At 38.6% G+C, this 26,255-nt stretch overlaps 1 protein-coding gene across 4 annotated transcripts; it reads left to right on the top strand.

Moving 5' to 3' along the window:
* Positions 1-26,231, top strand: NPY5R (neuropeptide Y receptor Y5). Of its 4 annotated transcripts, none has more exons than XM_030271429.4 (3): positions 1,783-1,921; positions 4,371-4,513; positions 6,789-26,231. In XM_030271429.4, the coding sequence occupies exon 3, from the start codon at positions 6,798-6,800 to the stop codon at positions 8,127-8,129; it is 1,332 nt and encodes a 443-aa protein (XP_030127289.4). In that variant the 5' UTR covers positions 1,783-1,921; positions 4,371-4,513; positions 6,789-6,797; the 3' UTR covers positions 8,130-26,231. The 4 variants fall into 4 exon arrangements, with proteins under 4 accessions (XP_072784532.1, XP_030127289.4, XP_002199064.4 ...); XM_002199028.6 differs by having other exon boundaries at positions 1,863-1,996; XM_072928431.1 differs by lacking the exon at positions 4,371-4,513 and having other exon boundaries at positions 1-1,921.
* The last annotated feature ends 24 nt before the right edge of the window (positions 26,232-26,255 follow it).

Here is a 26,255-nt window from a genome sequence, read left to right as displayed (position 1 = left end):
GAGGAAAGAATACTTCTCTTACTGACTACTCCTGATAAGAAGCACATATTTTCTGGATGCTCCTTGGGAAACTGTACTAGGTGACCTTAGAAATGGCTTAACATGATGGTAGGCTGTTTGTACCTTTATGAAGGTACAATGGCATCCCACATAAATCACACTTGTGCAATATAAGAAACTTTAATTTCTCACTGGGCTCTGCCAGCAAATTTAGACTACTTTTAAAACACACTATCAGTCTGTTGTAGCCAGCAGTTTCCATAGAAAGGTGAAGTCTTTAAAACTTCTCTTTTTCCAGGAAAGACCTTCCACTTCAAGCAGTGAGGCCAGCAATGTGGGAAGCTCTCCTAGAACAAGAGAAGTAGGGAAAATGTTAATCATGCCCATTGTGTGTTAGAGCCATAGTGGGCTTCTATCTATAGGTCAAAAATTTGCGTGAAAGTCTTCAAAACCATCAGTGTTAGGTGGGAAGATGGTCAAAAATGCTAAGAACAGCTGCTCAGGCCCAAAAAGGATTAATTCTGTTCTCTGTTGTGACTAACAGGAGAGTTGTGTTAATACGATGAAGTGGATTGGCACGTCACTTCCACCTGGCAGCTCCCTGTGCTCCACTTGCACATGCAGTGATTCACCAGCAGTGGGTGGTGAATTATGCAGCAGGCAAAAGAAGATGGGATGAAATCTTCAAAAGATAGGACAAAATCTTCTTTGACATCCTGAGCTCATCTGCTGAAGATGAAGATTATTTGTTCCTGGATGGCTCAATGAGTATTTTCACAATAGCCAAGTTAAATAAGGAACCTACCTGGATTTTTCAAAGGTTATTTTACAATATGACTGATCCAGTTGTTTTATCTTTGTGTGGTACAGTCTTTCACAGGCTAATTATACGGACATCTTTTCTGCAGTGCTGTGTTAGTATCAACTGTCAAAGTAGCACCTTGGCAAATGGGAAAGTCATTACATTTCTATGTCAGATTCTGCCACTTGTGCACCCAGGGACCCGTATGTCGCTGAGTTCTGCCGTAGCTCTGTAATAGGACTATGATCAATGACTTTTCTTGTGCTAGAAGATAACAGCAGGTAAGAGTAGCAGAGTTCGTCTTTTCATGCTTTGTACTGTGACATACCCAACAGTTTTTAGGCTTTAAATATTGCTCACATAAGAAAATGCCCTGCTTTCTCACTGATTGTTCAGATAAAATTAAAACCACCCTTCAGATATTTTGCTCTGTAAGAATTGAACTCAGCTTAGCGAGGAAAACTGTTTGGGGGAAAACCATCACCTTCCACCTGTTCTAAAATAAAAATTAAAGGGTATTTGAGCAGCAGGGATAAAAACCTGCGGAGCTCTGCTCCAGCCGAAGCAAGGGGAGCTCTGATCAGCGTTCTGTAATTGCCTGTCTGTGCTCGCACCTCTCTATGTCCCGAGACTCGCAGCGCGTTTCACCTTTGCAAAACGCCGCGCCCTGAGCGCCGGCTGAGACACTGAGAGCATCCCCTGAGCACCGGCGAGCGCGGGGTGTATTTACCGTCTCGCTGTATTTCCATGGAAACTCTGATTGTCACACCGTGCAGCGCTGAAATACCGGGCTCCAGGGCTGCCTGGAGCGGCCTCCCGAAAATGCGCCCGCGCTGCAGCCCCAGCCCCAGCCCGCTCAGCCGAGCGGCAGCCCCGATGGCGGCACCGCCGGTGCCGGGGCCCGGCCCTCGGCCGCGGCGAGCCCCGGGGCCCCGCGGCACCCGCAGAAGATGCGCCGCCAGCCCCGGGGGCTGCGCGCCCCCCTCCGCTTCCTCAGAGGCGCGCTCCGCCCGCCCGTGCCGGAGCCGTGAGTGCGGAGCGGAGCCGCCGCCTCGCCGCGCCCGCGCCGCCCCCGCCGCCCCTCCTCGCCCGGGGCGCCCGCAGCGGGACAGCGCGCAGGTAACGCGGGGCGGGCGCGGAGCCGCCGCGGCGGGCTCGGCTCGGTTCGGCTCGGCTCAGCTCGGCTCGGCTCAGGTCGGTTCTGCTCAGCTCGCCCTAGCTCAGCTCCCCTCCCCGCGCAGGGCGGCCGCGCAAGTTTGCGCGGGGCCCCGCCCTGCCACCAAGCGCGCGGGGATGGGGGAGCGCATCAGCCCTTGGGGGTGGTGGTGTCGCGGCGGCCGCGGGGCGCCCGGGGCTCGGGCTGAGAGCGGGAGCGGGGTTTCGGACGCGGAGCGGTGCAGGGCGCTTCCCAAGGGAGGCATGGAAGGGCAAAAATAACAGTCGTTCCCGTTTTGGGGTGGTTTGGTGCTGTTGCGAGACAGGAGTTGCTGTGCTCCCTGGAAAAAAAACATGTAGCCAGGCGTTTGAAGTTTTCTCTTCTGGCCATAGCATTTCCTTGGAGCTGGACATACAATCTTATTAGTTGGCTTTGGCATAATTTCGGAAGTTGTGTTCTTGTTTTCCGAGATAATATTGCCGTTCTTTTGGTGATTCAGAGAAATAGGCACACCATTAATAAGTAAAAAAGTCTCTTTTTTTTGGACTTCTGAAGTAATTCAATCTGTTGGATTCTTCCAGGTTCTCAGGCTAGTTTTTGCTGTTGCACATTATGAACAAGAACATGAGAATCAGCAGCTTTTTAACCTTAGCTTGTATAGTGAATGCAACACTCCAGTGGTTTCAGATTTTGTCTCAGATGTTATCTCTGTCTGTATTGATGTGAGGGCATTATTTCTCAGGTTGTGACAACACAGCTCAGTGCTTTCCTAAAGCTTTGGTGGTCGTGCAGTAACAGCCACTCATATTAACTATTTACCTCTGTGTGGATGCTTAAAAACCTTCTCTGACTTTTTTGCTGCAGTCTTGATATTTCTCCAGTATTATGAGGGCAGAAAGATTGTACTTCTTACAAATTTACACAATGTGCTTCTTCCCTGTATGTTTTCACCATGGGGTTTGGGGCGGGGTGGCATTTGTTTTTTAGGATTTTTTTGGTGGGGTTTTTATGGCTGTTTTTTTTCCCTTCTTTTAACATAGAGAAAAGTCATTTAAGACTTTTAAATCGTTCACAGCTATAAAGGTTAATTGCACTGTTGCAAGGATTAAACTGACTGGACTGTACGAGGACCAGCCAGTCAGAAATAACTTAATAGGTATTAATATTGTGGGATATAAGCTCTTATCCATGAATAAACCTTAATATAAGTATCTCATCTAATTGAAGGAACATTTCTGGAAGAAACAGTTACCTTTAGAGGATGATGGTTGCCTGCCTAACTTTTGTGTTCTTGAAAATTTCTCTTTAAATATATACAGACAGAAATATCCAGCTTTTTACGGTCCTAAATTATGATTTAGGGAATTTGTAATTTTAGCAACAGCTTTAAGTGAAAAATGATGTTAAGTATAAGGTGTTAAACATGTTAAATTAGCACAGGTTTTCTGGTGCCTCTAACTCAGCTAAATGCTAACTGCAACCATTTGACTTTTACAGTAAGTATTCGAATATGCCTTCGATCCTGCCACAAAACTACAGTCTCTACTGCCTTGTGCAGCCTAGCCTCCTGCCTCAAGCATTCCACTGAAACTAGAGACCTAGGCAAGCCCACACAGAGCTCAGGGGTATGAGCTCCCACAGGTGTAGCTGAGCACACTCAGGAATGTGCATTGTGCAGGCCAGCATTACAGAAGGGGACCTCATTTGCTTCACTGACAGATGCAGGAGGTGAAAGTGATCCAACGTTTGGAGCTAGAAAACCTCCAGCAGGTACTTGCAGATTAACTAAATCTGAGTTTTGAGAAGAGGTGCAAGACCACCTTGGCACTATCATGCATTTAGTTTAGAAATACACTTCAAATATGAGGTGAATGTTTTGAAAAGAGGCTGTATTATTTAATTCTGTTTTCCACAATGGGATTTTCAGGAATTTCCATTTCGCTGAAAGTTACAGCCATGTTCTGCACCGGGATTGACCAACTAACATGAGGGACGGTGAGCAAATCTCTGAGAATGGAAGCAGTCGTTAAAACAAAGCAGGAAGATAAATGCCAATGAACGCATAGAGCCCTGTGAAATCAGTGGCAGGCTAAGATGAGTTCGGGGACTAGAGATTAATAATATGGGAATAAAACTTCTGTTTGAATCATTACAGCTGCTGGCACTTAGACTGACAGCAACTGGTTTCTTTTTGAGCAGGAGAAAAAGCTCAGAGAACAAGAGATCTACCTGGCATGTTTTGAAATTAGGGGGGAAAGCCTGCTTTCTTCTTACACATCCAAAATGAAAATAAAATTCTCTTTGGGTATTTTGCAAAGGGAGCTTGTGTCAGCCCAGCAGTTATCTGTTGAAACCAGCAGATTAAACTGTTATTCCTTCCCTCTCTGTCTTGCTGTCACTCTGAAACTATAGGAAGATGACTATAGGAAGATGGTGCAGAAGGGGTTTCTGTGCTCCACAGACTTTATTGGTGCCCTGGGTGTCCAGCCAAGGTCTGAAGAGATCATGGTGTGACTTCTTCCAGTGCTCCTTCCTCATAGAAATGAGGACATGTGGTAAGGAAGAGCTCGTCTCTCACCTGAGTCAGAAGGCAGCTATAGCACAGAAGGAATGGAGCTGGCAAGCCCATACTAGACTTCAGAGGCACTCCTGCTAAACTTCTTCATTACTGATGCATCTCAACAAATATGTCTGCTTCAGGAAACCAGCACATTTGCTTTTTGTTTTTAAAGACACAATTTGTATTAAAAACACAATGAACCCTTCTGCTAAATTCATACTGCAAGAGCTTTATGTGGAAGTGTAGAAATCCACAGAACCTGGCAACAATCTTTCACTTAAACCTTCAAGAAAAATTTAGTAAACATTAATTTATTAAACATGTTACAACATAACACTACATAAAGTTTTGTTCTTTAGTCTTATTCTTAGCATTATATTACCTTATCCAGTGCAAAGGTTATGCAGAAAAAGTTATGTAGTGTTACATTTAGGAAATAGAAAGAAATTCCCAAATTCATCATATTTGGGAAGTCACTGTGGTGACTCATACTATTTTCAGTTGGTTACCAGCAACTCAGAAATTAGCTAAAAAAAATTAAGTAAAAAACTATTTACTTCATAAGCTAAGAGTTGTATAAGAGAAGCCCACCAAAATGAAAACTTCTGATTGTATCAATGTAGAAATAGAGAGATTAGATCACTTATAGAATCTCTAGTCGGCTTCTTTAAAGTTGGTCTAGAGGCAAATGTAGTCTCAGATAGCATTTCTTGTCTCTTATATGGTTTTCCACCATTTCATTAAAGACTAGAAGAAAATGAAGAGAAATAATATGCATTAATGCCTCCCTGCTCATATGCGCACAATTATAATATTTAGGTTATCTAATTTCATGTATTCAGTTCTTAATTCTGTTTTAGCTGTTAAAAAGCACTTTAATATGGAGGAAAAAAATTGGGAAGGCTGACTTCTTTTCACCTCTTTCCAACATATTACCTGCAAGATCTTTTCATATGTGTATATATATATATTTCTACTCTTACTTGGAGGACCTTCACATCACAATAGAGTTAGTGAACATTCTCAGGTTGTTTTATAGTTTTATAGTTTGAGCTTCCCTTTGGCTCAAACCAAACTGTCATAGCAATAGGAACACACATGTGAAGGAAGGAGCACATCTGCATGTGTGAAGGCAACCAAATAATATTATTGCACTTTGAAAATGTCAGCATGCTACAGCTCACTGAAGATTGCTACAGTCTTGAAGAGCCCTGCCTTTTTTAGGTGACAGATATAGCCTTCTGCTCTATTTACATATGCTTTGGGTTTGTAGATATTTTTTGTTTTCTCTTATGTAAGATTTCTAAACATTAAGCCTTTTTGCACAGGGCATTGGCACTCTGGAGAATTTTGACTTTGAAACTCTAGTACATGCAAGTGTTTAAGATAAATGGAGGTTTGAACTGAACTGTCTTTCTGTTTGTTCTAAAATGAAGACTAATATACAAAGATGCAGTAGGCAGAATAATTTTGTGCTGAGCTAGGTTTAACACTAGATGATTCTGTGCTGAATAAATAGCAGTTCACTGAATTTTCAAATGGCTGTGTGGAGTTTGCTTCCATATTTGTTTCTATATTACATGCAATTACCTTAGGTATTTTTTAGTTTTTCTTTTTGCTTGAGCAGTTAAACTATATTCAGCACTTAGTAGGAGATGTTTTCTATACACACCACATGAGGAATTCCTTCTCGGATTACTGACAGTGGATTTCCTGATCTTTTTTGAAAGCTCTCACCTATTTTGTGTTAGTTATCTACTAGCAAGATAAGAAATACTACTGCAGTTGTTAGCAATTTCAGGTGCCTTCTTGATAATTTGCAATGATGTAATGATTATCCATCTGCCCAGATGGTGACTGTAATTTCCTTACTCATATCAATGGGCTGTTATTCACATGAGTAATCTCACCGACTCGAGGTGTATTGCTTTTGTAGCTAACTGTTCCCTCATGGAAAGCCTGCTAATATGTTCTGTAGCAAAACACAGTTAAAAGGCAGCATCATAATGCAGACCTGTAACTTGCTGTTCTCCCACGTGAGCATCTAGGTAGGAGGCCTAAGAGTGCTGAACACCAAATGATAAAGCCTACTTAGCTAATTCATGTTGACCTGAAGTTATGCAGGATTTGCCTCACAGTAGAACTAACATCAATAGTAATTTATTTGCATTGAGGTAATACAAGGTAAATTTATGTATTTTTACATTCTGATTAACAGCAATATCATAATTTCTTCAGATGCTAATTAATGCCTTTCTTGTTCTAAGCAGGACTGTAAAATGGATTTAGGATTCAAAGACCGTAACAACAGCACACATAGCAAGAACACCTCTGCTGCAACAAAGAATTTTTCTGCCTGGGAAGACTATAAGAGTAGTGTTGATGACATGCAGTACTTTCTTATTGGGCTGTACACACTTATAAGTTTGGCTGGCTTTCTGGGAAATCTGCTTATACTAATGGCCCTATTAAAGGGCAAGCAGAGGACAGTAATAAACATTCTCATTGGAAACTTGGCCTTTTCTGACATCTTGGTTGTGCTGTTTTGTTCACCTTTCACGCTGACATCCGTCCTGCTTGACCAATGGATGTTTGGCACTGTCATGTGCCATGTAATGCCCTTCCTCCAGTGTGCCTCAGTCCTAGTTTCAACTTTGATGTTAATATCTATTGCTGCAGTCAGGTACCGTATGATAAAGTATCCCCTCTCCAGCAATCTCACAGCAAAACAAGGCTATTTCTTAATAGTGATCATTTGGGCCTTTGGCTTCACAATTTGCTCCCCTCTGCCAGTTTTCCATAAAACCGTGGACCTCAGCAAAACTCTGAATTTAGAGGGGCTGGAGAACAGGCTGCTGTGCATTGAGTCATGGCCTTCTGATTCCTACAGGATTGCCTTCACGATAGCCTTGCTGTTCATGCAGTACATCCTGCCGCTGGCGTGCCTGACCGCCAGTCACACCAGTGTCTGCAGGAGCATAGGTGCTAGGCTGGCAAACAAGGAAAACAAGTTTGAAGAAAAGGAGATGATAAACCTAACTCTTCATCCCTCTAAGAGCACTGGCCCACAGGTTCAACCCTCCAGATATTCCAGGTGGAGCTGTGCCTTTGGCAGAAGGCACCACAGAAGATACAGTAGAAAGACTTCAAGTGTGATGCCAGCTATTTCAAGGCATCATCAGGATACTCATTCCAGAGATCTCCCAGAAACCTCTGACATAGAAAAAAGCCAACTTTTTTCCTCCAGTAAATTCATCCCTGGGATCCCTATCTGTTTTGAAATGAAACCAGAAGAAAATACAGAGATCCAGAACATGATTACAGTATCCCAGTCCATCATCAGAATTAAGACAAGATCGAGGAGGGTTTTTTGCAGACTGACAGTGCTAATACTAGTTTTTGGCTTCAGCTGGATGCCTCTTCACCTTTTCCACATTGTCACAGATTTTAATGCTACTCTTATTTCCAACAGGCACTTTAAATTAGTATATTGCATATGCCATTTGTTGGGTATGATGTCCTGCTGCTTGAATCCCATTCTCTATGGGTTTCTTAACAACAGCATAAAAGCTGATTTAATGTCCCTTATTCCATGCTGCCAAATACCATGATTTTATGTGCCCCAAGATAAAGTAAAACAAACAAATATGGCTTTCAAGCCTAGTGGCGTGTGTAGCTGTAAAAGCTAAATTAGTTTAGTTTAGTTTATGTGACTTGTTTGTGATTAGCAGCATTTTTTTGTGGATGGAAAGTTCTATGGCTGCATGTATTTCTTGCATTGGGCAGAAATATATGCATATGTTATAATATTCTTTTATCTGTTACATGTAGGAAATCATGCCCAGTGTACAAAACCAGAATACCATTTTCATCACCCAAATTGTTGGCAACCTGTACTTTGGAATTATACAGAATATATAATGAGTAATAAATGTGAGACAGACTACTTAGATATATCAGTATTAACTGTCATAAAACTATAATAAAATACATATCATTTACTAAATAATTATTGTTGAGATTATTTCAGTGCCAACTTTGACTGTTTTTGAATATAATTAAATCTCTCTTTCTGGATGTTATTAAGAAAATATTTTTCCTTAGCTCTTTGACTCATAGTTTGCAATGTCTTTACAAGATGGTTTGCTGCTTATTCCTAGATTGCCTTATTCCTAGCTTCCCTGGAACAGGTTGGAGGGTCATTGTTCTTGCCTTGATTCTTTCCATCTCACTGTATTTATCCAATACAACCTATCTCAAATTTCCTCAGCCAATTTTCACTCTGGTTTGTCATTTTATGTAATTTTCATCCAGCCTGAATTTGTCTATAGTTATGTCTTTATTCTCTTTATGACACCCCTGAACATACCATACATTTCTGACCAGAATAAGCCTTCGTTATCTAAGCAAATGATAGCAGAAAGAAAAAGAAAATGGAAAGACATCAGGAATTTTTCTCTTCCTTTACCAAAATGCAAAAGCTTACTGCACTTCATTTTAACTCATCCTCTTGCTTTGGAAAGGTATAACAGCTTTCAAATAAACATCTGCATGTGTGCCTTGACAGATGCAGGGGGAGGAGCAGAGTGGATTAATTTTAAATTCAACAAAGGCAAGTGTAGGGTCCTGCCCCTGGGGAGGAATAACTTGTCCCTGCACTAGGACAGGCTGGGGTGACCTGCTGAAAGCAGCTCTGCGGAAAAGGGCCTGGGGATCCTGGTGGACACCAAGCTGTCCATGAGCCAGCAGTGTCCTTGTGGCCAAGAGGCCAACAGCATCCTGGAGTGCATTAGGAAGAACATTCCAGGTGGTCAAGGGAGGTGTTCCTGCCCCTCTGCTCAGCTCTGGTGAGGCCACATCCGGAGTGCTGTGTCCAGTTCTGGGCACCTAAGGACAAGAGAGACATGGAGTGTGTGGAATGGATCCAGTGGAGCGCAACAAAAATGATGACCAGACTGGAGCATCTCTCTTACGAGAACAGGCTGAGGTGGCTGGGCCTGTTCAGCTTCAAAAAAAGACAACTGAGATAGGCTGGATCAGATGTGACACACTGTGGTCCCTTCCAACCTGACCCATTCTGTCATTCTATGTGTGTAAACATGTGTGCAAACACACAAATACACACACACATTTTCTGCATCTCTCCTCTCTCCTTTTTAACCAGAACAGTACTTTTCCTTTCAAATTTAAATCACAGGTATCTTCCCTAAGTCATATGATATTTCACAGCACAAATGCTAAGTATATATATATATATATATATATACATATACATATATACATATACTTACCTGCCTCTGACTAATTTAATAATCCAATTCTGCCCTCAGGATTCAGTAAATATACAAGTTTTGCTTTGAGTTTTAAGCTGTAACACCTCTCCCCAGTTATAGCTGATGCTTATTTTCTTTTTTCCACTAAGATTTTTTATCCAATAGACTTTTGTATATAGCTTTTACAAAAGTTATCATTTTTATAAATGAGTGGTTTGAAACAGTCATTGTGCACTTTTTTCCCCTCAAGAAACATCATTTCCAGATAGTCTTTCAAGTGAAAACAGTTCTTTTGTTTTGAAGAATCATCAACTTATTTTTTATCATGTTGTTATAATTCTGAGATGCTTCCTCCCCAAGCCATTATCTGCTAAGGAGTTTATTATATGCCAGTGGGTAATAGTTTCTCTCCTTAAAGAATTTTTCTAATATCTAGTTCTCAGTAACCCATTGTTCTTTGCTTTCAGTAGTGATATACTTTAATAGTTTCTTCCTGGACATTGACTATTGCATTTTGCAGATTACTATCTTCTATAATATGTCACTTTATAATAGAGTACAAATGGTCAGAATAGATACTGCTGGAACAACAGATATTAAAATAGCTTTTAAAATATTTTAAATACTTTAAAAATATTTATGACTAATCTTATTATATAAACTTAGGAAAAAGTTAACTAAATCTATAGTCAGAACACAATTATGTAGTCCTACAGAAGTAACTGTAGCTTTTACCTTCTTTCTGTCCACAAATTTTTGCATCATTGTAATATATAATCTTATTTATACCATGTGATATAGCCAGATAGTATAAAAGGATAAGAAAGCAGTCATATTGTTTCAGCTAGAAATATTCCTTCTGACTTAATTTTTTTTCAATTTACTGTTATCTTCCTTCCTACTTGCTGATTATTTTCTATTCCTTCCATTCTTTCAGAATTTCAATTATATTTAACTCCTACATTGCCAATTGTTATTTCTATATAAATTAAATGTTTTAGTATTTTAGTAATATTCTTTCCATAGCAAATTCTACTCTGTATGGCAAAGAAAATCATGCTAGGACTGTAACAAGGCCTTCCTCCAGTTTCTGAGTTGCACAAAGATTAGTGTACACTGCAGATTTTATATTTATATCTGTTTGCCTGGATGAAGTCAATAACTGTGCTCCCTACTCTTTACACTGATCAAAGAAAAACAAATTGTAATTTGGCAATAAAGAATTAAATCAATACAGCTATTGAACTTCTTTAGTCCCGTGCCATATAAATCTGTCATCTTGTTTTAAAGCAATTGTGGGAGAATGTGTATTTTCTTTATTTATAAAGCCATCATTAGCATTCCATTTGGAAATTTTCCAAAATATCCCCTTCTTTCCTCTGAAATGTTAAATAAAAATAAAACTACTTTTTTACCTTCCACTCTTCTTCAACAGCCAGTGTAGCTTGATCCCAGTAGCAGCAAGGAATACATATGAATCAGACAGGAGCAGTAGCAAGTGAAATCAGGTATTAGGCAATTCCCAAAGGGGTGACTTCTATGAAAGGGATAAGAAACAACTGAACCATCCATTAAACATTTTCCCAGTCCTGAATATTTAAAAAAAAAATTCTAAACACAAGGATATTTTCATTGTGCTCTTTTCCCTGCTTCTTTATTAGACCTTGTCTAATAAATGTCTGCAGTAAATGCAGCTTCATGCCCAACAATGACTGGCAGTGTGGTGTTGTGTCCAATATGTGTTGAAAAAATGTTATCTCGCCACAATATCCAATGACATTTTATCATTCTTACATGTAGACAGATATATGTGCAGGTACAGATATAGATAATGCACATTTCCTAAAAAACAAAGCACATTAAAATGGTTTTTCAAGTAGCACATATAACCAAGTCCTTTTGTTAGCTAAAGTCTACCCCTTCTGTAACTAAAAATCTAAATAAATGGAAAGATAGGAGTTTTGTTTTGATAGCATCCACTAAATGCAATCAGGAAACAGCAGCTGCGGAGCCATATATCCATTGGAGTTCGAAGAATGGATTGTAATGGTAGAGTAATTCCTCTCTATTAATTAAAAAAAAAAAAAAAAAAAAAGGGCTTTCAGACAGCTGGTCTTTGTGTATGATGAATGTTAGAATTCTTAGGAAGACTCACATAACATAAATTGGTTTTTCTAGTTCTATAAAATATTATTTACGGAGTTGACTTTTTGAAAATGCCAAAGATTAAAATTCACCTTTGCCCCTTCTCTTTCAGTGGAGAAGAAAGAGATGCCCTGGCATGTCCAGGTCCCTCCTGAGCCAGCCAGGGTGGTGACCATGGCTGAGAGGAGGTCTGCACGGGCTGACACTGCAGTGAATTTAGTGAGGTTGTGGTCCCTGTGGTTCCCCGGAGTGCCGTGGCAACAGGGAGAGCTGTGCATGGCTGCCATGGGTCCAGAGCAGCTGCTGCCTCAGCAGGCAGCACAGAATCCTTGCAGGGGAACTCTGACCCCAGCAGGTCAGTGGGACAGGAAAACCACATTACTGGCAGCTGGTTGTCCTGTTCTTGGAGCCTGGAAGCTCTCATGACCACATATTTCCTTCTCTAAAATATAAACACCTGAAGAAAGGGGAAAAAACAACCCATTGATCTGCAGATGTGTAAGAACCAAGAAGAGGAGTGTAGTCAGAAAGAAAAGTGTTCACTTCCAATCATGCTGAGATAGGATCCACTTCTGCTGTGCAAAAATATTAACAAATTTTAAAAACCTTCTGTTATCCATAGGGGTCTGTCAGCTATTATTGCACTTTTGGGAAAAAAAATATCAATAGATTTTCACAGTAGTCCCAATATCTTTCTGCAGCATGCAAGACAAACAGTATTAAAATCATGGTCTCCAGAAAGAGAGCTTTCAGAAATACTGTTGAGTCCAGGAATTTACCATTTTATTTTGTTGAAAGCTAAATTATGTCTGTATTACTTGCCTTTAAAAGTCCTTGCCAGAAAATACATTATTACAATCTGAAACTGTCTTAGGGCAGTGGCAGGACTCTTGTCCTAGACAGGTTGCTTCCTTTTTCCCCCACGTGACTGGAATAATGGTATGAAATCATGAGCCTCATTATTTTAAAGACAATTAAGTAAATTTTTGAACTGTTTTTGACCATATGTGGTTTCTTGTTCTTTTATTTCATAGGGGTTTTTTTTAATATACAGTTAAATACAAACCTCTTATATTATTTTTTTCCCAGAGCCTTTTACATGCAATATGTAATGAAGACTCCTGCAGTTGCTTTGTTTTGATCCAAAAATATATAAACCTTTTTCAAAGATATATTGCTTGAAGGTTGCCCTTACACTGAGAGTAGGTAGAGCTGTTGTTAATGTTCACATTCAGTTGAAGTAACTTTTCACAGGAAGAGAAACAAAAGAAAGGGAACTAAAAGCAGATCCACACTAACACTACTTACCCACATTCTGCCAGAGACAAAGGAATGCATCAAAGCCAGACCTTTCTTAAGCACCTGCCACGACCAGTGAGTGTGTGACAGTACCACTGAGCATTAGTAATACCACAGGTGATCAGAAGCTTATGATAAATTTTTGAATCTCAGGAAGTAACAGCTAATAAGTGAGTATGGGTTTAAATGCCTTCCAAATTACCCCTCTCAAAATCTTCCTTTAACACAAAAGCATTTTCTTCCCAACCATTTTATAAAGATAGGTTTGCTGAGATCACTCAGAGTGCATCATGCTGTGCCATTAAGACAATCTGTGTCATCATACTAGAGCATACACTTGTGCCAGTGAATCTTTCCACAGCATCTATTTTTAAATCTCTCAAGCCCAGGGATACTAGAAATATGTGCTCTACCAGGTTACCATGATTTCCTGGCCCCCTTATCAAACTTCATCTCAGTTAAAAAAAAAAAAAAAAAAAAAGCCTGATACAGCTTGTCCTTGGTAAAAAGTCTTAAATCCCAATTTCCTCAGAAAGACTATAACTGCAGGCAGGAAGATGTGGTCACAGTGTGTTTTTAAGAGCCGAGCAATGAATTAAGGTCACAACTGGCACCATTGTTATGAAGCTAATAGAGCTATACAAGTCAGAATTTTATTAATCTTGTTTCCTTTTGAAGAGAAAATACTGTAATAATTTTTAAAGTTATTAAATTACTTCATTACACGCTAATCTTAAGAAATATCGTAAAACAAAATATTGCTACAATCCAAATTCAGTTCATTTGAACAAGTATGAATGCTTCATTTTACCCTTGTAGTCACATTAAGGTGATCCTTTTAATAATAAGGCTTAAAAGTAATCCTCTGGGAAGTTATTAGAATAGTGATTTGACATTTGAGACTAAAGTAAGTTGGCCCTGCTCTTACATCCATTTCATCAAATACTTCCTTTGTCTCAGCAGGAGAAGGGTCATTTCTGTATCACGTGGAGATTAATGGGACATTTTTCAAGCACTAAACATTTATTAATGTCCCTGGGAACAAAATTATTTTAAAGACACTTTGGTGCAAAATTTCTCGAGAGGAGTAACTTTGTGATACTCAAGCAGTTGTTCATCTCTTCAGACTCAGTTGGAACCACAAAGATGCAAAACCCATTTTATGACAGACCCCAAGACTGTTAACAATAAGTTTAACTATAAATCTATTTGGGTTTGGGTTTGGGGTTTTTTTTTTGTTGAGAGAAAAACAGATAAACTAGGAGACAAATAAAACCATCCCTACTACAAGTAATTTTAGGGCCTCTTTCTACCAGATTTTCATCTGATTTTCATCCAGATTTTCTTATGTTGAACAAGGTGGTAATCATACTCTGTTTTAACTCCTAGTAATTTCCTTGGATGTATGACACTTTCCACCAAATTTGGATTCACTTAGCATTCATAAGGATTTTGACCTCTTGGCCAAAGCATTAAGACGCTGCACAAGAGGTCAGAATATAAGCTAATTTTTATTTTCTGCTGGTTTTGTGTTGGTTTTTGTTTCTTTTTTCTTTTCTTTTCTTGTTTGGGATGTTAGCACAACTGGGAAAAGTGCAAGTTGTTTACTGCAGGAAAATTAAACTTATTTTTATGTAACTACTGGGACCAAAACCAGGCAAAACAATTATGTATTTCTTAAGACTCCATCAGTTCCAAGGCACAGCTCATAAAGGTAATTGTCTGAAGCCTCGATGATACATTCTTTCAATTAATATCCTGGAGTATGAGAACACATTTCAGATAGCACAGCCTCATCTGATCCTCACTGCACATCACAACGGGTGAAACATCATTCCTTCTGCAGAACTAAATTGCAATATGCTCTACTTGAGATTGCTCCTTAAGACCATTCAGGGACTGAAGCTTATTCAGGGCACAGCTTGTATCTTACTGTTTTTGTGGGATTCAGTTCCTCAGAAAAGCTGCTGCAAGGCCCTTTATGTCAGAAAAATTAGTTAGTTCCCAGGAGCTCTCAGGAGCATGTAACACCAATCTCCCCCTCACACATCATCACACCTGCAGTCAGCAGGGGCCCTCAAATGTTGTTCCTTTCATAGAAGAGATGGATGAAAAAAGCAGTGAATGAGACTGAAAACTCTGTGGTACTTGTTTTTCCTCTTGATCTGAAATAGTCTAAAATTGGAGACCTTCCAGAAAGTTGTGGAAGACACCTGTGTGAGACTCCTAGAGAGGGAACAAGGAATCACTTCACAGAGATAAAGTGGAATGAAGAAATCTGTCTGTGCAGGACTAGATAATTACTTCAACACATCCAGGATCCTAGAGTCTTGCTAATTGCATGGGAAAATAATAATAATAATAAAGTAGTTATTTGCATATGCAGATTTGATTATTTTAAGATAAACTTATTGTAAGTCCTTGGAGTCTTATATATCATACATATATACCTGACATGTGCTCTAACCAAAGCAACTTCACCTTGTAACACAGCTCCAGAACCAAACTACCCTGTGCTTTTAAGCTATTCACTCATTTTTTATTGTACCATGTAGAGGTTTAATTCCAGCCAGCAGCCAAGTACCACACAGCTGCTGCTCATTCCCATACCAGTGGAACTGGGGAGAAAATCTGAAGGGTAGAAGGTAGAAAACTCACAGGCAGAGATGAAGACCGTTAAATAGGGAAAACACAAGCCACACACACAAGCAAAGCAAAACAAGGAATGAATTCACTGCTTCCCATGGCAGGCAGGTGTTCAGCCATCCCCAGGAGAGCAGGGCCCCACCATGTGTGTCAGTGATTTGGGAAGACAAGCACCATCACTCAAAATATTTCCTCCTTCCTCCTTCCACTCACTTTACACAATGAGCATGATGCCATTTGGTGTGGAATATCTCTTTGGTCAATTTGGGTCACCTGTCCTGGCTGTGTCTCCTCCCAACCTCCCATACACCCCCAGTGTGGCTGTACAAAAAGCAGAAATAGCCTTGGCTCTGTGCAACCCCTGCTCAGTAATAACAAGAACATCTCTATGTCATCAACTCTGATCAGCACAAATCCAAAACACAGCCCCATACCAGCCACTGGGAAAAAAATTGACTCTACCCCAGCCAAATCCAGCACATTCCATTACATGGCACAACAATCAGGTCTCATCCTGATTAAAGATTCTGTTGAATTACTACCATGAAAATTATCCAATAGAAAAAAAAATTTTACATCTGTCAAAATGAGAGGTTGATTAAATCAAGATATTCCTAAAAGCTATGGGAGTACTAGAATTTATTGGCACTTGTTCAAATACCTGAAAGGTAAAGGTTTGTTTTCCATACTTTGGTGCTTGTTTTTGCTGAAATACAACTTCCAGACTGTGTTCTTAAGTAGGAACATTGACAAAAGACGAAGTTATACTAAGAATTTAATGACCAACAAAAACAAGACACACCAAAAAAAACCCCAAAACCCGAGGAAAAAAAAAAAAAACAAAAAAAAAACCAAACCAAAAACCAACCAACCAAGCAAGCAAACAAAAAGCCCAGAAAAACCCCAAACAACCCAGACTGGAGAAGTCTTTCATGTAAAGAACACAAAATAAACAGATAATGGTTTGTTTTCTTTGGTTATAATACTTACTTCAAGCACTATAGCAAACTGATTTCTTCTTTCCCTGCATGAATTTCATGAGATAAGGCTTACAGTAAGCCCATAATTTATAATGGTAAACAAGAACTAAAAAGCAGAGTTCATTCACCTATTGCTAGAAATGCAAATAACCTTGCTGTTGATTGTTTGCAGCAGAAATAAAGACAGCATCTGTTACTCTGTTTATGCAATAGCATTTGTATAAAGATTTTATACATTCATTTTTAACAAATAATAGGTATAGCAAGAGGATTCACAGCCAGGCTGATTCTATGTTTGGATCACTTTTTATTCTTCATGATACATAATGTTATTTGAAGGATGGCAAAAAAGTAATAAACAATATGAAAAAAAAAATCCTATTTCCTCACTGAAACACTAACTTCTATTTTCATAACACTGTTTAAACCACACTAAGCACCCCAAAAGGAAGAGTCTTCACACATCTGTGAGATTTCCTTGGCGAAGCCAATAGCAGTGTTAATCTGCATGTTGGTGGTGCTATACAGAAAGTTGAATTCTGTAGTATTTTAGTGCTGTTTAAGAACATCCTTACTAAGGAAGAAATACAGCTAAGCTGCAACAGCATCCTTATTTTTCATCTTTTGTTAAAAAAATGCACTTAAGTATAATCAGCCTTATTTATTTATTTTAGATTAACATTTATAGTATCTATAGCACACTGGTGGACATAACCTGATCTGAGCATGTCTTTCATGATTTTTTCTGTAGCTTCACCTTCTGGTGTTTCTGCTCCCAAGCTCAGTAATAACAGAAGACTGTGAGAGCCCTCTCCTGGTGGACAAAATTTATCTCCCTCCAGCTGCTGCTTGCCAGACAAAGATTCTGAGGCAGATACTGCAGCTGTAAAAGAATATAATGCTTATAATGTACTCTTAAGGATTTTTTATTTATTAATACTTTTCTTAAGTTAAAACACACAAAACAAAGCTTTATTTTCCAAATACCACCTTATAAAGTAAAGCAGAAAGCCAAGGAAAATACTCCTCAAAAAACTTCTATCTGCAAAGAAATACTACCTTAACTATACTTGCACACCAGTACAAATTTTGCATGGCTAAGGCTGACACCTATCTGGAATGTTTTAAATAAAACTTATTTAAAGATTTTTTTGTTAGTGATAGGTATTGAGAAGGTTGTGTGCACAGAGTCATTCTGCAGGCAGGGAATGAATGAGTGAGCAAAGTCTGAAAACCCCGAGGCATCTAAAGGGAGCCCTGGGATCCTCTGAGATGGGAGTGGACAGGAAGGCTCTAGGCAGGAGCACATTTTTTTCTCCTGTGTAACCAACCGGAGACAGCCTGTGCTGGGTGCACAAACTACCAAAACTGAATCTTCTACCAAAACTGAATCTTTTTCTAGGCATTCCCCTTCACTCCTAGAACATGTATGAGGCAGTCTGCCCACATTATTCAGAAAGGGGAGGAGCATATATTAGACACAATATCCTTTCCCTGTCTATAGCTGCTGTTATTAAATTTTGCACTTTCCTTAATACCCGTATTTATAACATGAATTTGGCTTATTCTCCTGCTGTGCTCTCCCCTTCCCTGTAGCAAGTGCTCAATTTAGGTTGAAACACTACCTCTTTCACTTGCACTTCTGCTTATCTTAGTCTGATTTACTGTATTAATTTAAAGGATGCTGTGTCTCTCTATTCCATGACTTTTGAGGCCTCAGAAGAATTTTAAGTTCCAACAACTTTAAGTTCAAATCAGACTAAGTCAAGGAACTACCAGACATGCTTGGGTCCAACTTACTGTCTAGGTAGCATATCAGTTCAGAGGCAAAGATAGTTTAAGTAATATTAACACAATAAGAGTGCACACATGCTTAAAACAAAGCTTAGGAGCTTTGAGACTTTTGAGCTTCAGAATATACAGAGGCAACAAACACCCTTCCATTGTTGTGGGAGCGAAGCATTAGAGCTGTGATCTCACCCCCCTGTCTTTGGGAGCAGAAAACTCCACACAGCAGTTTCCCAAGTGTTTTTTCTGGGGAGCAATGATGGCCAAGGCAGCCTAAAATGAACTCACTGATCATCTGCATCAAAGTCATCTCAGCTGAAAGCCAAGCTTTATCCAGATTGAAAGCAACCAAGAGAGGATTATGGGCCTGTTTTTCTGGGTACTAGCATAAATTGTGTTGCCTTATCTGAAGAGCTTGCATGGAGATGGCAGAGGTTGGCTGTGTAGCAACTGCTAGTGGAAGAAATGCTCAGAAAACAAGGAGTTTAATATATGTACTTTGCTCTTAATATTGACACGTGGCTGGTTAAGGTGTGGTGTGAAGTCAGTGTAGCGAGTCAGAAAAACTGTACACACTGAAATTATTACACACTGGATAACTTTTATGATAGGTAATTTTCAGTCAGTTATAAAAACAAGTGTTTCACAATGTAAATTTTTCTGCTTGAAAAGGAAAGTTCTATTTTTTAGCTAGCACACAGTTGTTTTCCTCAGCAAGAAGGAAAACATGAGCAGTGAGTTATTATGTGAAAGACCCTTCCATGATTTCAGAGACCAACACTGCCAGTTCGGCTAGCACTGCTATCTCTTGTAGAGGTTAAAAAGCTGAAATGCAGTAAGCCCTCCTTATTAAAAAGACATGCTTTTATATAAATATGTAGCTTAGATTCCCATTTCACATGATCTAATACAAGAGCTCATCTCCTCTGTTTTTTTTACAGCAACAAAGCACATTAACCCTGCTATTTCTAGCTTCAGCTATAAGGTAGAATCCAGGGTATCAACAAGACATAAGTGTCAACTGGAAGATTCAAACTGACAGCTAGGAAAATATTTTTGTATGAAACAACTTCAAGATGACTTTTTGTTTCATTTTTCACTGCCCTTTTTTTTTTTTTTTTTTTTTTTTTTTTTCTGTCCTAGTATTTTCATTAAATAAACAAATATATTTTGGTCTTTGAAATTATGTTTTATTAAGGTTAAGCTCAAATGACACCAGTGGGTAGAGGGCTCATTGCTTGTCTGGAAATTAATAGCTGCAGTGAAATGCTGTACGAAGCAAACCACCTCAGAGCATTTGTACTCTGAAATGGAAACTGGGACATGTATTGTGCAAAGCTAAAAAGATCAGTCTGAGAACTTATATCACTAAGTGAGAGAACTTAAGAACTTGCTCTCAGCCATTGACCAGCCTTGCTGTATCAAAAAAGTAACACACAGGTCAATTAAAATACTGAATAATTTCAAAATTATCATAGGAGCCCTGAGGACCCTAAATTAATACACCTAAGTTAGTGCAAGTTTTCAGAAGTAAATGCTCTGCAGACAGCTCTGTAATCAGGGGCAAAAGAAACCATAGAAAAACCTCAAAGAAGAAAGATGTTTCTTACTGACCTCCATTCAGGAGCTGAGAAGAAAGAGGAGGGCTCTGCTGACTGCCACTTGCTTTTTTGGAACTGCTCTTACACTCCTGACTCATATGCTTCACAAGAGGGTAAAGCAGGGTGCACATGTTAACTTTCATTTTTCCACTTTTTTGAGACTCTGGAGAAGTTTTGTCCCTCTCTCTCTCCGTTGCTCTACTACATCCAAGCAGAAATACCTGGGAGCACTTCCAGGTCCTTCTTGCCATGTCCCCCACACTAGACTGCAAGAGCCAGGCATGAAAGGTGATAGAGGATAACAGGAGAACAAGACACAAGATATGACTCCTCAGATACCTAATGTACCAGTTCTAAGTACAGCCAAGAAACCTAGTTCCAATCCAATTTATTTAATCTAGTAAAATTATCTTGGGTAAGTCAGTGGAACCACCAGCTCACCTAGTTAGCAAATAGGGAAAAAAAAAAAAGGAAAAAAGTGACTTAGTTCCTTCTTTAATTCAGTAAAGGCATAACTATCTCATTCAGTAAACTAATGAGGCGTGCTATTCCAGATGAGATTATATGAGATGATTATTTTTAATCAATTAAGGTGTGGCAAATATTGTGCCATGTAGTCCTTTAAATGAATGGTATACTTTCATCTACAGTCACATGGATCATGCTAATCATCTGCATTTATACAGAGCAGAAGAGAAGATGATCTCTAGTTAATAAATACATTACTAATGAAAAAGGTAAGTTGGTGAACTGCATAAAAAGACAGTGTTAATGAAAAGTTAGTAGAAACCCCTAGTTATCCCTTTGAATGACACCTACAGAAACGGGCTCTTACTTAAACAGAAACTGCAGACTGTAAAGGGACACTATAAATACAATGCAAAATTAAGTAAATTTATTGTCAAAAGTATTGCAAAGGTCAAAATCTTTGTGAAGTGCATCACTTAATGACAACACAAACTTTTAAACAAAGCCTTTTTACACCTGCTAAGTGATAAAAGCACTTAATAATGAGATCACAGGCTCAGTTGTAAATTAGTTAAAAAAAAAAACAAACAATGCATGAATAAAATATTCTCTGACTGCCACTTGGAAGTTCTAAGCCACACCAGTTCCTGGTCTGATCCATTTATAAATTACTACAAAATTCCACCTGAAACAGCTGAAGTTTTAAGACAACACATGTTACAAAAATCCCTCACCAAGTCTAATACTTTCTGATACAATGTTTACAGAAGCTAATGCCAAGTGATCAAAACAAAAACTGGTGATAATTAATTATTTCTGTGTGCATTTACCAGTTCAGTTCCCCTGAACCAATTAACTGAAGATAACAATTGTCATAAACACACAGCTATGCAGCTCATGGTACCTGTATACACAAGGTCTGGCCAAGGATTCAAAATTTAACGCACTAAAATAATTCTTGTTCTAGAATAAAAATAAGGCACAAAAGTATATCATTAAGAGCATATTTTTGTTGTAGAAACCAGTATAACTGGATGCAAATGCAAGAACTGGCTAAAGGAGTTTGTAAAAATTTCTCATTTCAATCATCAATCTATTTCAGAATTTCATTGGGGTATTGCCCTTCTAATATAAAACATTTAAAATTTAATGTCCAGTAATTCTATTTTAGGAAGTATTAGGGACTGTAACCCAGACTCTCAACTAGTGATAACATGAATATTGGATATTTTGGAAGAAGTTTTAGATCTGTTACTAACCACTAAAAATCCTAAATAGCTCAAAACTACATGGAAGTTGATAGGAAAAAAATCCTTATCAAAGATCCTGCTAAAACATAGTTTTGAAAGTTCACACAAGAGCAATCAAGTGTGTATGAGACAAGACAGCTCAATGTTTCTAAAAAATTGCTTCATTACAGAAAAAAGGCCAGAAAGATAAAAAAAATTGCTTCATCACAGAAGAAAAACAAACAGCTTTTCAAAGACTGAGCCTCTTGCAGTAGATGATGTTTTTTCTTTATACCAAGACCTTCATTTTTTAGTGGACAGGCATTTCAAACTGATTCTTCCAATTTCAGTACCCCAGTGAGAAGCATCAAGTAACATTAGAGAGAGCTTCAGCTTGTCTTCCCATTCCCCTCAGTGAAATGCATCTACCTGGTTAGCAATGCATCTGTCTAACTGAATTGCTCAACAGAGCATCAAGAGCCAAGACGAGGCAAGTCGTAGTGGGCATGGAAATGCCTTTTCATTTAAAATTTATTGTGACAGGTATTCCTTGGTCATACAAGGAAACCATAAAGCTCTTCTGCCTCCTTGCACTCACCAGTATGCTGCAACACCAGCCTTGGCCCAACCAGCCAGCTTGCTCTCTCCTTCTCACACCTCTGTGACCATTCAGGTTAGGTATGGCCATGCTAACCCCCCATCATGTTCCTAGTTAGGCCAGTACTCATTTTAAAAATCCACTTTATTATGGACTTGCAGACTTCCCCTCTAACACTTCTGAAAAGGATTTTTGCCATATTCTAATTGTTCAAAATCTGTTTGCTAATTAGTTCACAAAAATTGCGACCGTAAAATATGGCTCACAGCATGCATTAAAGCTTTTCTTTTAAAGTGTCTACTTTTGCCCTATCCTTAGGTAACTCTTCTTAAATTTTTCTTTTGCAATAGTGGATGGTAAAAACTGTGGATAAAAGGGTTATTATTTGAAGTGTCAGATGAATGGAAAGAAAAATTTCATAGTGAATGCAGCAAATGCCCACAAAGTAGAAAACTGCTTTTCAATACATCAGACTTTTCCAAACTAAACCAGTTCTTGTTGATAGAAATTGTCACATTTATGAATGGATTTTTTTTGTAAACTGAAAATGAAAACATTGTGATCTATCAAAGATGATAAAACCAACATCTTCCCAAATATCCTTATTTTTTTGTCCTATTTATTTTTGAAAGAAGACAAAATATGAAAAACCAAGAAATTATTAGGCAATTATTGAACTTGCATAACATTGTGTGAAACAGCAGAGAAATTATTTTCTATGTTGATAAAGTTATGCTTTTTCTCTATCTAGAGTAAAACACCTGCAATACTTTTATGCTCATTATTATCAGCAGAAACTACTGAAATTATGCTGATAAGTTCAACACGATTTTATTTAACAGATGCAACAAAATATGACCAACTTCCCCTGCCAAATAGGGCAAAACTTTCCTTTCAAGTTAGCTAGCCTGAATTTTTAAAGGGCATTCCTCTGTTATTAAAAAAAAAAAAACAACTTTTGCCTATCTCCTTCTAACAGCTCTGCCTGCAGAGATGTCACTTCCCTGTTTTCTAAGAAACATGCTTCTCATGACGTAAGAAAATGCTTCTCCTGACCATCTTCTAGAAAAGTGTATGTATAAATACCTTTTTCAGTAATATAAATGCAAAATCTAATGATCATTATGACCATGGGAGCTAAATGCAGAGAAAAGCCTCTCTGAACACTTCCTATGCCATGTTGTGACTCTTCAAAAGCCAGGAGCCACACGAAGCCACAAAGTCCACAAGACATTCTGCATGTACATGTCATGTACAACAAACAGTAAGGTCCATGAACTTCAGCTTGAGTCCTCTGTATTGATTATTCCTATTTAGCAAGTGCTAAGTTAGGAGTAGCTGAAGGTGAAAGCAGAATCAAGTTGAAGGCCCGATAAAGAGAATTAATCCCTTGGTGAAGCCATGCTGGATGCCTCAAATCACCTCCCTGTCTTCCATGGGCGTAAGCAGAGCTTCTAAAAGAATCTATTCCATGATGTTCTCAGGCACAGAGAAGTGAAATGCATGCAATAGAATTTAACACTGAAGCATCAGAAAGCAAAGAAACACTCCTCTTGAAGTCACTCAAATTCTACTGTGTTGAAATTTTTTTTTAAAATCATTAGAAACTAATAGCATGTTAATTTAAAGTTAATTTAGCTCCTGGATTCCTCATGATGCCATGCAATAAAACTGTATCTTCCTGCTCTGGCATTGTTTCACTATAAGCTAATTGACTCTGCAGTATGGCACATGTAATTTTGAATCTCTTCCAATTATCTCTGGGAAATAAAAAAAAAAAAAAAAAAAAGAAAAAAAATCAGATTAACTGCCTTTTCTTCTCATTTTTGTGATACCAAATGTACAGTCTGACTAATTGATGTGGTTTGCTTCTCTGCCTATACAAATTAAATTACTTCCAGAAGCTCATTAGGAGTAATAGTTCCTAATGTAATAGTAATAGTAAAAGGAGGGAAGGGTCAGCCAAGGTAACTGGCCTTACTAATCAGGGGGAAAAAAAAATGAAATTCATCTATGTATGTCTACACTTGCCCACACAATTCATTATTTAAAACCAATATTTAATAATTAGTGTGACTTGACTAGATTGTGCACTTCATATACCTAAGTAGACATGGAACACTGAGTCAAACTACCAGATCAGGTTGTTTTCATTAAAAATCACCAAGAGTTATACAATTAATATGTTTCACAACAAACTTGTGTTTGGGAGACATTCAGACACACAAGGCAGATTTCACAATAAATGCTTCTCTTTCTCAGGAGCTCTGAATTTTATTCTGAACATGGTGTAAACTGGTGGTGTGAATAATGAATTGAAGACTACTGCCTCTGTTCATTTATCAGTACAGAAAATAAAATTATGATGCCCAGCATGATGAAGTATTTCAGGATTTCTTGGGGACAAGAGTACAGCTAAGTGACTATACAACTCAGTCATTGAATGGTGGATACTCCAAGACGGGTGTGTTGTTCACAACCTTGTGATGAACTTCAAAGCTGACAAAGTTTCAAACCAGACTTGTGCTACAGCTTTAACTTTGATAATTGTGATGCAGAACAGTCCAGCTAGATTTATGGGAGTCAAGGTTATATTTTTCCCAATATGTGAAAAATAGAAAGCAAATATAGTTTGAAGATATGTGGTCTTCTGTTTTCTTGATGCATCAGGAATCAAATAGACAATGTGGTTTCAAATAAGTGTGCTGTAAACAAATAACAAATTTCAGCTACAAGTTTCTAGGCATGAATTGCAAGACTGAAATATAATTTGCAGGGAGTTACTAGATTATTTGCAAATCTCCTGGAAAATTTACTGTAGGGCCTTTCTGTGGATTGTTTGTATTTGACAGCAGCAGACCCTTGAAACCTCAGGTAAACTGCCAGCAACTCCAGATAAAGTCTCCCATAGTTGCCTAATGTAAGGATATTTACAGACAATAAGTGATGGTGCCTATGGACCCTTTCCTATGGGTTACTTTTAACCTCATGAAGACACATGGTGATATTTAAAACAGATTACAGGTTATCCATCACTGTGTGGGGCATTAAGACTTCTGAATGGGATGAACTTGACCCTTTCAGTTCCCCATAGCCCTCTGTTTCCATATATGTTGTTACTGGACAGAATTCTGTCAGCCATACAAACCAACTTCTCTGTGATCCAAACACTGGGAAACATCTATGCATGAATGGGTTTTAAATATGGTTGGGAGTAGGACTTTTTGTATGGGAATGAATAAGTTTTGCCAAAGGTGGCTCCAGACTCAGCACTACATAATCGCTTGTAACTTCCACTTGTATCACACCATGATACAATGCAGCAATTATCAGTAACATTTTTGCACAGCTCTAAAAGACATAGTTCAATTTCACAAATTCACATCACAGTGACCCTGAAGAAGAATGAATTTTGGTGCACCTGCACAAGCACACCAGGGTTGGAACTAGAACTGGCTTCAGCATGCAACAACCCAACACCACACACCAGCTTTTCTGCCCTGAAATACTGTTATGGAAGATGGAACCCAAAGTCATGGACTAAATGAAATCAATGGACTTTTATAGGGATAGTCCATAGACTAAGGACATGATATCTGTATATATTTATATATATGTAGAGATTAGATAGATAGATAGATAGATAGATAGATAGATAGATAGATAGATAGATAGATAGATAGATAGACAGATAGATCAAATGACCAAAA

This window comes from Taeniopygia guttata, chromosome 4 (assembly GCF_048771995.1).
Source record: "Taeniopygia guttata chromosome 4, bTaeGut7.mat, whole genome shotgun sequence".
Lineage (NCBI taxonomy): Eukaryota > Metazoa > Chordata > Aves > Passeriformes > Estrildidae > Taeniopygia > Taeniopygia guttata.
The sequence above is the reverse complement of the archived record's forward strand: the minus strand, read 5'-3'. Positions and strand labels throughout refer to the sequence as shown.